General features: G+C 61.1%; 2 protein-coding genes across 2 annotated transcripts; both read right to left on the reverse strand.

Moving 5' to 3' along the window:
* Nucleotides 1-849: 849 nt before the first annotated feature.
* On the reverse strand, nucleotides 850-1,666 carry COX6B2 (cytochrome c oxidase subunit 6B2). The gene is made up of 3 exons (XM_074937502.1): nucleotides 1,522-1,666; nucleotides 1,225-1,325; nucleotides 850-903 (listed from the first exon to the last, which is right to left on the reverse strand). The coding sequence occupies exons 1-3, from the start codon at nucleotides 1,655-1,657 to the stop codon at nucleotides 850-852; spliced, it is 291 nt and encodes a 96-aa protein (XP_074793603.1). The 5' UTR covers nucleotides 1,658-1,666.
* A 2,306-nt stretch (nucleotides 1,667-3,972) lies between these two features.
* LOC141976865 (uncharacterized) lies at nucleotides 3,973-11,405 on the reverse strand. Its single transcript, XM_074938031.1, has 5 exons — nucleotides 10,318-11,405; nucleotides 9,633-9,682; nucleotides 9,372-9,460; nucleotides 7,439-8,889; nucleotides 3,973-4,084 (listed from the first exon to the last, which is right to left on the reverse strand). The coding sequence occupies exons 1-5, from the start codon at nucleotides 11,403-11,405 to the stop codon at nucleotides 3,973-3,975; spliced, it is 2,790 nt and encodes a 929-aa protein (XP_074794132.1).
* Between the last annotated feature and the right edge of the window lie 835 nt (nucleotides 11,406-12,240).

Consider the following 12,240-nt stretch of genomic DNA (forward strand, 5'->3'; position numbering starts at 1 on the left):
GAGCAAAGGGGGGGCGGGGCCAAAAGCGAGAGGGAGCGGTGGGGGGGAGAGGGTGCAAGGTGGGGGGCAAGAGGGCGGGATGCGGGGGCAGTGAGTGGGGGAGGGGCGGGATGTCTGGGGGCAGCATGGGGGGAGGGGGTGCGATGGGGAGGCATGAGTGGCGGAGGGGCACAATGTGGGGGGCTGTGAGTGGGGGAGCACTGTATGGTGGGGCAGGGGATGCGAGTGGGGGCAGGGGCACGAGGGGGGATGCAATGTGTGAGGGGGTGGGGAGGCATGAGTGGGAAGGGGTACAAGGGGGGGACCGTGAGTGGGGGAGGGAGCGTGGTGTGGGGGAGGGGGCAGTGAGTCTATGGGGGATGGGGCACTGGGAAGCACAGTGGGGGGCAGGGGTATGATATGGGGAGCAGTGAATGGGGGAGGGGCATGAGGTGGGAGGGGAGGACACAGGATGTGGGGGTAGTGGGTGGGAGGGAGAGAGCAGTGTCTGGGGGACAGTGGGGGGTGAAAGGGGGAGCAGGAAGGGTGGGGCAGTGTGTGTGTATGGAGAGGGACGCAGTGTGAGGGGGCAGGGAGGGGGTGCACTGGGACTGGCCCAGCCTGCACCGCCCAGCATCCCCACTAGGGCTTTCTGGGCCCAAACCCAGAGCTAGCGGGGGATCTCCTCGGAGGGAGCGCTATGGGGACTAGAACACTTGGACTCCAGGGCCAAGTTATGGAACGAGCAGGTTTATTGTGGGGCTCTGAGGTGCCAGCGGGGAGAGTCGCTACGGGGTGTGCTGCAGTGGGCAGGACCACGCCATGGGGCAGGGCCTGTGGGTCTGCCTCCCCCCCCAGCAGCAGCTGGGCCTAGATCCTGCCAGCGAAGGTGCCGTTGTCCCGCTGCTCATCCCAGTGCTTCACCTGGGGGGAGGGAAACGGGGTTAGGGGTGGGGGCCACATCCAGAGGGGCAGCTCCACACAGAGCAGGTCTCAGCCCTCCCAGCAGGGGGCAGCAGGGCCCCCCACCCCCACGCACAGAGCAGGGCCCAGCCCCCCTCCCAGCAGGGGGTGGGGAATGAGACAGGGGGGCTTTCCCCTGGGGGGTACCGGCTCCCATCCAGCCCCAGGGCAGGGCACTGGCTGGCTCAGGAGGGTAGGGAATAGGGCATGCGACCTTTTCCCCTCCTCTCCCACTGAGTGCAGAGTGGGGGGGTACCCCTGGGGTCCTGGCACCCCACATACCCAGGAGATGGGGCACAGGGACTTGTAGACCCGATAGTACCACTGGCATGGCTTGATGTCCTTTCCCTTCGCCCCCAGTGTCTTCAGGCAGCGGTAATAGTCTGCAGGAAGACAGCACGCATTACCCTCTGCCACCACAAGGAGGCACCAGTGACCCAACCCTGCCACCCTTCCCCTCATAGCCAAACTCCTGCCCCCAACTACTAGACCCCACTCCCCTCCCGGAGCCAGGGAGAGAACCCAGGAGTCCTGGCTCCTAGTTTCCCCCCCTCCTCCCGAGGGCCCTCTGCCACTCACCCAGGTAGTTCTGGTAGCAGTTGCGGGTCTGGTTGGTGTTGGGGAAGCGGGGGTCGAAGGGGGCAGTGCGGTAATACCCCCGGGACCCCTGGGGGGCGCCCTTCTCCCCCGCGCCAGCTCCATAAGAGCTTTGCATTCCTGAAAAAGTAGGCACGTGAAAGTGGAGACTCACTCCCCTCTCAGAGCCAGGTAGAACCCAGGAGTCCTGGCTCCTGGCCCCCCCGGTGTAACTACTAGATCCCACTCCCCTCCCAGAGCCAGAAAGAGAACCCAGGAGTCCTGGCTCCCAGCCCCCCTGCTCTAACCACTAGACCCTTCCTCCCTTCCCCTCCCCTCCCAGAGCCGGGGAGAGAACCCAGGAGTCCTGGCTCCCAGCCCTGCTCCCCGAGCTCTGGCTGCTGGCCCCCACTCCCCTCCCAAAGCTGGGGCTCACCTGTGTCTCACCCCCAATGCCCCAAGCTAGTAAATTCAGTTGCTTTGGGCTTCTAAAGGGAGAAAGAATAAAATAGGGGGGTGACCTTTCCCTCTGCCCCCAGGGGCGCTCCTGAGATCTGTCCCTGACCCCCCCAGCGTGCGCCCCCCCACTGCTGGATCCCTCCCTGACTCCCCAGCTGTCAGGATCCCCCCACGACTAGTCCCTGGCCTGCACTCCCCACCCCCAGCCTGCGCTCCCCTCGCTGCCCCACCCCCTGCTGCTGGGCTCCCTGCGCTGCCCCCCCGCTGCCAGGATCCTTCCCTGAACCCCCAGCCTGCGCTCCCCTCGCCGCCCCCCTACCTGCTGCCAGAATCCTGCCCTGACCCCCCCAGCCTGCGCTCCCCTCGCAGCCCCCCTACCTGCTGCCAGAATCCCTCCCTGACCCCCCCGCCAGCCTACACTCCCCTCGCCCCCCCCAGCTGCCAGCATCCTTCCCCAACCCCCTCAGCATCCTACCCCAACCCCCCCAGCCTGCGCTTCCCTCGCTGCCCCCCTACCTGCTGCCAGAATCCCGCCCTGACCCCCCCCAGCCTTCACTCCCCTCTCCGCCCCCCCAGCCACCAGGATCCTTCCCCAACCCCCCCAGCCTGCATTCCCCTCGCCGCCCCCCTACCTGCTGCCAGAATCCCTCCCTGACCCCCCCCAGCCTGCACTCCCCTCGCCGCCCGCAGCCACCAGTATCTTTCCCCAACCCCCCCCCCCAGCCTGCGCTCCCCTCACTGCCCCCCCAGCCGCCAGGATCCTTCCCCAACGCCCCCCCCAGCCTGCGCTCCCCTCGCCGCCCCCCCAGCCGCCAGGATCCTTCCCCAACCCCCCCCCAGCCTGCGCTCCCCTCACTGCCCCCCCAGCCGCCAGGATCCTTCCCCAACCCCAGCCTGCGCTCCCCTCACTGCCCCCCCAGCCGCCAGGATCCTTCCCCAACCCCCGCCCCCACCTGCGCTCCCTTCGCCGCCCCCCCAGCCGCCAGGATCCTTCCCCAACCCCCCCCCCGCCTGCGCTCCCCTCACTGCCCCCCCAGCCGCCAGGATCCTTCCCCAACCCCAGCCTGCGCTCCCCTCACTGCCCCCCCAACCGCCAGGATCCTTCCCCAACCCCCCCCCCAGCCTGCGCTCCCCTCGCCGCCCCCCCAGCCGCCAGGATCCTTCCCCAACCCCCGCCCCCAGCCTGCGCTCCCCTCGCCGCCCCCCCATACAGTGTGACCATGGGTTGGAACTGCTCCCCACAGACTCTGAGAGGGCAGGGGACTTAGTGTCCCCTGAGTTCCTATTGGCTGGAACGTTCCCCGCCATGGAAGGCTCTGGCCAATGGGAGCAAAGGGCGGGGCCTGGCCCCTCCCCACCGCATGTCAGTTAGGAGCAACTGCCACGGAACCTTCTAGAAATGTGCGGGGAGGGGAGGCCTTTCAGCCAATAAGAGCGTGGGGTTCCACGGTCCTGATTCCGCCCACCCCCCCGAATGCCAAGCCCCCGAGCGTGTCCCCCACACGGAGCCCACCCCCCACCCTCCCATATGCCCCCCCACAGAACCCTCCCACGCTGCTCTCTCCACCCCCCTGAAAGCCCCCCCCGAGCCAGTCCCCCCCTTCTGCTCCCCCCACCCTCCTGTATGCCCCCCCACAGAACCCTCCCATGCTGCTCTCCCCACCTCCCTGAATGCCCCCCCGGATCCCATCCTCCTCATGCTGCTCCCCCATCACCCTCCTGAATGCCCCCCCATAGTCCCCTCCCCCCTGCGTCCCCTGACACCTCCCCCGACCCCCCCCGCACTCAGCCCCCTCCCTGCAGCCCAAGCCCCCTAGCACCGCCCTAGGGCGGGGGTCCAGCCTTGAGCCTTGGTGGTCACTGGCTGCCGCAGCGGAGGACAGTTGCACACACAACCCTGACCCAACGTTCACTGCAAAGTTTAATAGGCAAAGCTGGGAAAGGCACGACACTCGCTGCCCTGTGCCCCTGGCCGGCCGGCCGCTGTGGGGCGTCCTAGCTGTTCCCTGCCCCGATCCCCTGGCCTGGGCCCTCCAGCCGTCCTGTCCCTGAGAGACTCCCGGGGCCCAGCGACGAATCCTCCCCTCCAGCTCGGGCTGTGTCCGGCCTGCGGGAAGAGAAACCGTCGTCATGTAGGGCAGAGAACATACTGCTGGCCACTGCACCCCGCAGCAGGGGACGCTGTGCGGTGCAGGGATTGCACTCGGTCTGTACAGCGCCCGGCACGACCGGGGCCCTGATCTCAGCGTGTTGATGCACCACATCCAAGCTCACGGAGATGGAGCTATGCCTGCGCTTACCTGACCTCTACTGGGATTTCATTCTGTCTGCAGCCCGCTCACTGCCGCCTCTGTGGAGACAAACGCCCACACCGTGATCAGCTGGGACCGTCCCGGCCCCAATGTCGCAATCGAAACACCTGATTCTGCATAAGAGTAAGTAGCCCCCCAACTGCCCTGCTCCGCAGAAAGGCAAGTCAAGAGAAGCTATTAAGCAGAACTCTCTGGTTAAAGTTGATCGGAAAATGGGGCGGATTTTCCATAGCAAATCACAACTGGCCCAATGATTTTCCATTTCCATCTAAATTTTGACTTTGGCTAAAAAAATCACCCAGGAAACTGGAAAATCATGAAAAAATTGCCAGATAATACAAACAGCTGCAAAACAAGTGGCTAAGAAAAGGGTTAGTTGAAAATAATCGACCAAATTTGGGCTATAAAAATTGGCCAACCGTCCCCCCTCCCCAAGAAATGGCTGAAAAATTAAACAAATTTTGACTAGGGCTGTCAAGCGATTAAAAAAATTAATCGCGATTAATCGCACCATTAGAAAAATTAATCACAATTAATCGCACTGTTAACCAATAATAGAATACAATTTATTGACATATTTTTGGATGTTTTCTACATTTTCAAATATATTGATTTAAATGACAACACAAAATACAAAGTGTACAGCGCTCACTTTATATTTATTTTTATTACAAATATTTGCACAGTAAAAAACAAAAGAAATAGTATTTTTCAATTCACCTAAGACAAGTACTGTAGTGCAATCTCTTTATCATGACAGTTGAACTTACAAATGTAGAATTATGCACACACAAAAAACTGCGTTCAAAAATAAAACAAGGTAAAACTTTAGAGCCTACAAGTCCACTCAGTCCTACTTCCTGTTCAGCCAATCACTCAGACAAACAAGTTTCCTTACATTTGCAGGAGATAATGCTGCTGGTTTCTTGTTTACAATGTCACCTGAAAGTCAGAACAGGCGTTCGCATGGCACTGTTGTAGCCGGCGTTGCAAGTTATTTACGTGCCAGATGCTCTAAAGATTCATATGACCATTCCAGGGGACATGCGTCCATGCTGATGACGGGTTCTGCTCGATAACAATCCAAAGCAGAGCAGTTCATTTTCATCATCTGAGTCAGATGCCACCAGCAGAAGGTTGATTTTCTTTTTTGGTGGTTTGGGTTCTGTAGTTTCCGCATTGGAGTGTTGCTCTTTTAAGACTTCTGAAAGCATGCTCCACACCCCATCCTGATCAGATTTTGGAAGGCACTTCAGATTCTTAAACCTTGGGTCGAGTGCTGTAGCTACCTTTAGAAATCTCACATTGGTACCTTCTTTGCGTTTTGTGAAATCTGCAATGAAAGTGTTCTTAAAACGAACAGCATGTGCTGGGTCTTCATCCAAGACTGCTATAACATGAAATATATGGCAGAATGCGGGGAAAACGGAGCAGGGGACATACAATTCTCCCCCAAGGAGTTCAGTCACAAATTTAATTAATGCATTATTTTTTAACAAGCATCATCAGCATGGAAGCATGTCCTCTGCAATGGTAGCCGAAGCATGAAGGGGCATACAAATGTTACTTTAGAATATCTGGCACGTAAATACCTTGTACCGCCGGCTACAAAAGTGCCATGCAAACACCTGTTCTGACTTTCAGGTGAGATTTAAATAAGAAGCCAGCAGCATTATCTCCCGTAAACGTAAACAGACTTGTTTGTCTGAGCAATTGGCTGAACAAGAAGTAGGACTGAGTGGACTTGTAGGCTCTAAAGTTTTACATTGTTTTGGTTTTGAGTGCAGTTATGTAACAAACAAACAAAAATCTACATTTGTAAGTTTCACTTTCTCGATAAAGAGATTGCATCACGGTACTTGTATGAGGCGAATTGAAAAACCCTAATTTTTTTTATCATTTTTACAGTGGAAATATGTGTAATAAAAATAATAATATAAAGTGAGCACTGTGCACTTTGTGTTCTGTGTTGTCATTGAAACAAATATATTTGAAAATGTAGAAAACCATCCAAAAATAGTTAATACATTTCAGTTGGTATTTGATTGTTTAACAATGCGATTAAAACAGCGATTGATTTTTTTCATCACGGTTCATTTTTTGGAGTTAATCGCGTGAGTTAACTGCGATTAATCAACAGCCCTAATTTTGACCAAAAATTGGCAAGAAACAAACAAAATATTGGCTGAACAAAACATTTTTGCCAGAAACTGCTGAAATGCACAGCAAGGGGGAAGGAAACTGGCCTGAAAACGTGAAGAGGGGAAAAGAAACGGCCGTGAGCGGGAAGGTCCCAGAACCCAGGCCCAAATGACTCCGCTGCAATTTTCTAGCCTGGCGGTCCAGGCCAGTTGACCCAGGGCAGGTGCAGGAGCTTGACCCGGTGGAGATGCCCCGCCAGGATCCTTCGTGGGCCTGTCTCATGAAAGGGGGATCCCAGACCGGCTGGCTGCAGAGGCAGGCCTGGGGCAGGAGGACAGAGACTGCTTGAGTCTAGTGTGGCAAAACCTGCCTGGATTGTGGCTCACGAGACGTAGGGCCAAACGCTGGGAGTTAATGCAGCGCAGGGAGAGGAGGGGGGCTGGTAAACCGGGGCACCCAGGGCCTGGAGGCTGCAGGGGGACCCTTGAGTGTTGGGGTGTGCCTGTAGGGCTGCCCTGCATAGGTCTGGCGGCGGCTTGCTTTGCCTGTGGAGTTGGGGAGCAGATCTCTCCGCAGAGCACTCAGGGCAACGGGGGCCATCACAGTCCTGGGTAGCCCCTGGCCAGTGCCACGCCCTGGCTCAGGTCGCTCACCCAAATGGCGCAGAGCAGAGGCATCACATGACAGGACTGTGCCCTGATGGTGGGCAGGTGGCCATGCCAGGAGAGCGCCCCCGGGTCCCAGCTGGCCAGGGAATGCATTCAAAGGGCCTCATTTCTGTGCAGTGTCACAAGGGAAGCAAATCTCAAAATGACCCGTTTCATGGAATGGAAGGCTGGTCCAGCTAGCCCGAGCTGGGTATGGAACCCAGGAGTCCTGCCCCCTCCCCGGCTCTAACCACTAGACCACACTCCCCTCCCAGAGCCGGGGAGAGAACCCAGGAGTCCTGCGGAAATGGCCTCTGCTGAACACATGCAGCTGACATGACGTGCCCCAGCCCCACATACTTGCTGGCAGGGTGCCCAACAGAGGGGTCCTGCTTGTCTCCCTTCCGGCCTTTGCTCCGGCTCCTCGTCGCACTGGGATGGCTGGATCCCCAGCCCGGCTCCCCCTGTCTGTCCAGCTCCGAGGGCCGGGTGCTTCTGGGCCTCGAGACTGCAGCTCTCGCATGGGGCGCCTGGCTCGAGGGACTCTGGGAACGGGCCCCTCCTTCCTCCCTGGCCAGGCTTCGGCTCTGCTCCCCGGATCTCCCCAGGGTGGCACTGCCCGGGGATGCGTGGCCGGCCTCCGTCCCCAGAGGAGCCCCAGAGCACGGGGAGCTAAGCCGGCTCTTCCCCGCGTTGGAAGCCCTCTGAGCATCTGTCCCCGGGGTCCAGGAGCTGCTGAGAGACCCTGGCTCAGACCGTCCCACGGCCACCGACACCGTAGCCATCTCCGAAGGGCCAGCGGCCACGGATGCTTTGGATCTTTCTGATGGGCCAGCGGCCACTGAGACACTGAATCGCTTTGGAGAACCTGGAGCTACCGACGCTCTCGATTTTTCCGCAGAACCTAGAGCCACAGGTCTCGATCTTTCTGGAGAGCTTAGAACCACAGAGGCTCTGGACTTCTTGGATGTCTCTCTAGATACATCATCACCCTCCATCCCTAGGGCAGCCATGGCACCAGGGGTCCCAGCGTTTCTCGTGGAGCTCCCCGCCTTGCTGCGCTCTCTAGATCCCCTGCCTGGCAGGCTCAGTTGGTCCCTCCCCGAGAGCCGGGCGCTGCTCCATGGCTCCAGCTCGGGTGGACCCACAGCCACCGACACCGTAGCCATCTCCGAAGGGCCAGCAGCCACTGAGACTCTGGATCTCTCCGAAGGGCCGGCGGCCACTGAGACTCTGGATCGCTCTGAAAGCCTGGCTGCTCCAGAATCTCCAGACACGGCACTGGACCCTGGCTGGCTTGGCCTCCCCATGGGGCTCCGGGAACGGGACCTACCCTGCTCCGTGGAGGGGCTGGCGTGGCCCTGCTGGGCTCGGCTCCTCTCCACACTCAGCTCCCTGGATCTCCTGCCCGGGTCCTTCTCTCCGCCCATCCCCGAGGTCCGGGCACTGCCCAGCCTGGAAGGACCCACTGCTGCCGACGCTGTGGCTACTGCCGAACGCTCCACGCCCACGGAGGCCGTGGCCACTGCTGAGCGCCCCACGCCCATGGAGGCTCTGGATCGCTCAGCGGGGCTGGGAACTGTGGCGGCTCTTGATCTCCCAGACTGCGCCTTGGGCAGTGGGCCGCTCTCCCGCTGCGGAGCTGCCCCGGAGCCAGCCGGGCCCTGCACCCTGGTGCTCTCGATAGCTGAGGGTGCCACGGAGCTGGTCTCCTGGCTGCCCGGGACCGACAGCTCCACCACGCCCGAGATGGTGACCCGCTTGGAGGGCTTTGAAGACAGCTGCGTCTTGGCATCTTCCTGGCTCCTTCTCTTTGGGGAGGGAAGTCACAGAGAATCAGACGGGGCTCAGGGCAGTGGATGCCAAGGGGGGGAGGGCTCAGGGCACAGGGTGCCATGGGAGTGAGCACGAGCGCTGCAGGGGATTATGGGGGATGGGAATGGTGCCAGTCCCCCCCCAGCTCACACAGTCCCCTTGCCCCGGGGGCCCTATGCCGGAGGCAGATGTGGGCTCAGGCTCCGTGGCCTGCCTGGCCATTCCCCGGGGGAGTTGGGTGGTGCCTGTGGACGGGGATTCAGCCCCGGGGACCAAGGGCCTGCAAACTCGTCACACTGAAGGAGAATGAATGGAAAGGGGCTGGATCCCATGTGTGATTCACCTGGCTGAGCCCCCCATCCTGCCTCCCATCCAAGGGAGCCCCTGCATTCCCCCACCCATCCTAGCCCCCCACCTCCTCCCACCCGTCCTCACCTGCCCCCCGCCCATTGCACCCCGGCCCACCAGCGCCCCCTACCTGTCTCAGCTTCCCGCCCGTCAGCTTGTCCAGGGAGTTCGACAGGACGCTGTAGATAGTCACGAATGTGAGGCTGCTCCTGTGCCTGGCTGAGGGGTTGACAGAGCAATGAGACACACAGGGCGGCCACATGGGGTGCTGTGGGGCATGGGGCAGAGGTACTGGCTGGAGGGGGGGGGCTTCTGGCTACCTGAGCAGGGAGTACTGTGGGGCACGGGGTGGGAAATTCCCTTGCTGTGGGAGGGAGAATTACCTCCGTACCTGAACCCAGGGCCGATTTCAACTTCCCCTTCGACTCCACGCTCTTCTCCCTGCGGAGGAAGATCCACAGTTCAGCTTCTGGTGACCTGGGAGCCCAAATATCCTGAGATATTCACATTAGGATCTCGGGTGGGGGTGACGGTACCATCCCCCTCCCACGTCCTGCTCCTCCGGCCCATAGGGGTATGGGCCACTACCTCCTATTTGTAAAGCTCCAGCCCCTGCCCTTTAGGTAAATAGATAATCCCCCTCAGTCTGGAGCAGTATGGTGCATAGGATACAGCGTCAGAGAGATCCGACCGCGGCCAGCAGAGGGCAGATAGTTTGCTTGGGCTCACGCACACACATGGAGCAGGACTCTTCCTCTCCAGCCGGGAATGACAGGGATACACACACGCACACACACAGCAGGTTTCTTTACACAATAAGGATCCCAAAGCTCCTTAACCAAATCGATTATATAGAGTATAGGAGATCATTTCACTCAGTGCTGAGACGCGGCCCCTCTGGGGTGGGGCACAGGAGATGGTCATATGGGGACCCCTCATCTGGACCTGGGATGCAGCCTCTCTGGGGTGGGGCATCAGGGCTGGTCATACGGGGACCCCTCACACGGCACTGGGATGCGGCCCCTCTGGGGCGGGGCCCGGAGGCTGGTGATGTATTTAACCGATACCCCACCTACTTGGACGGCCTCTTGTGGCTCGGGCTGCCGGAGCTGGACCGGGCTTTGCCTTTGTTGCTTTCTCCGACTGTCTCCTTGGATCTCCTGCCCTGTCTCTCGGCTCGATGCAACCCGGAGCTGTTCCGGCTTCTCTGCACAGAGGGGTCCATGGCCAGGGCCGCCGTGGCGACCTCCGAAGGCCCCACACCCCCAGAGAGTTGAGATCTCTCCGGCGGTGCAGCAGCAGCCATGGGCGAGCTGGCTGGCTCCGGAAAGCTGGGAGCTCTGGAGCTACTAGGCTGCCCATGGGAGCTGGGGGTCACGGTGGCTCTGGTTGGCCCGGGCGCTGCACTAGATCCATGCTGGCTCCGGGAACAGGAACGGCCCTGCTCCGTGGAGGGGCTGGTGTGGCCCAGCTGGGCTCGGCTCCTCTCCCCAGATCTCCTGTCCGGCTCCATCCCCGAGGGCTGGGTGCTGGCCAGCTTGGAAGGACCCGCTGCCACTGAAGCAGTGGACGGTAGAGAGCGCCCCACGCCCACGGAGGCGGTGCCCCCCGCCGAGCGCCCCACGCCCACAGAGGCAGTGCCCCCCGCCGAGCGCCCCACGCCCACAGAGGCTCTGGATCGCTCGGGGGAGCTGGGAGCCACGGTGGCTCTGGATGCTGCATTAGATCCACGCTGGCTCTGGGAACAGGACCTGCCCTGCTCCGTGGAGGAGCTGGCGCAGCCCGACTGGGCTTGTCTTGTCTCCGTGCTGGGCTCCCTGCATCTCTCGCCCGGCTCCATCTCTCTGCCCATCCCTGAGGGCCGGGCGCTGGTCGGCCTGGACGGACCCGCCGCCGCCGACACCGTGGCCACCGCCGAGCGCCCCACGCCCACGGAGGCGGTGCCCACCACCGAGCACCCCACGCCCACGGAGGCGGTGCCCACTGCCGAGCGCCCCATGCCCACGGAGGCTCTGGATCGCTCAGGGGAGCCAGGAGCCATGGTGGCTCTAGACCCGGCACTAGATCCCCGCTGGCTCGGGGTTCCTGCCGGGCTCCGGGAACCAGAGGGGATGGCCAGGCTCAGCTGGCCACGGTTCCTCTCTGCGCTCAGCTCCCTGGACATTGGGCCCTGCTGGGGAGGGACCCTGGAGTAACGGCAGCTCTAACCACCAGAGCCCCCTCCCATCCCAGAGTCAGGGAGAGAACCCAGGCGTCCTGGCTCCCAGCCCCCCCTGCTCTAACCACTAGACTGCACTGACACCTGTCCTGCAGACAGCTGCTGCATCACCCCTTGCTCAGCAACGCCCACTAGGCCCCATGAAGAGCAGGGCAGACGGGGAACTCCTCTGGGTTAGTAATGGGGGGGTCTGGTTGGGGGAGATACCTTTCCCAGCGTGCCCCCCCTTCCTGGGAGACGTGGGTCCGCTGCCCAAGGCACAGCCCCCCTCAGCCCCCTAGGTTAAGGGTTGCCACCCCCACCTGTCAGCCCTCACCTGTGTCCAGGGGCTGGTGACCTCTGCCCGGGACCCAGAAAGTCCATCAAGGAGTTTGGGGGAGCGTCTCACCAGGGCTGCTGGGAAACAGGATGGGAGTGAGGGGCTGGGAGCCAGGAGGACTCCTGGCTGCCCCAGCCCCACCTCTGCCAGTAGGGGGCGCTGTGGGAGCGTCCTGATTCCTGTGCCAGCCTGTGCAGTACCTACCTATGCTGGGCGATGTGGAGCATGTGGACCCCTGTCCCCCTGCGCTCCGCCTGCAGAGAGAGAGCCCAGATCAGAACCGCCCGGCCCATGGGGGAGGAGGGATGGCAGGGGCAGCCCCCCAGGCCAGGTGGGATCCACGTACAGAGTCTCCGCAAAACCTCCCTGATCTTCAGGGAATGGGGTCCCCCTGCGTCCCAGCCCCTGCCCCTCCATGCTTCCCTGCACCGTGGGCTCAAGAGAGACATAGGGGATCTATCA

The sequence above is a fragment of the Natator depressus genome, chromosome 23, assembly GCF_965152275.1.
Source record: "Natator depressus isolate rNatDep1 chromosome 23, rNatDep2.hap1, whole genome shotgun sequence".
In the NCBI taxonomy this organism is placed as follows: Eukaryota; Metazoa; Chordata; order Testudines; family Cheloniidae; genus Natator; species Natator depressus.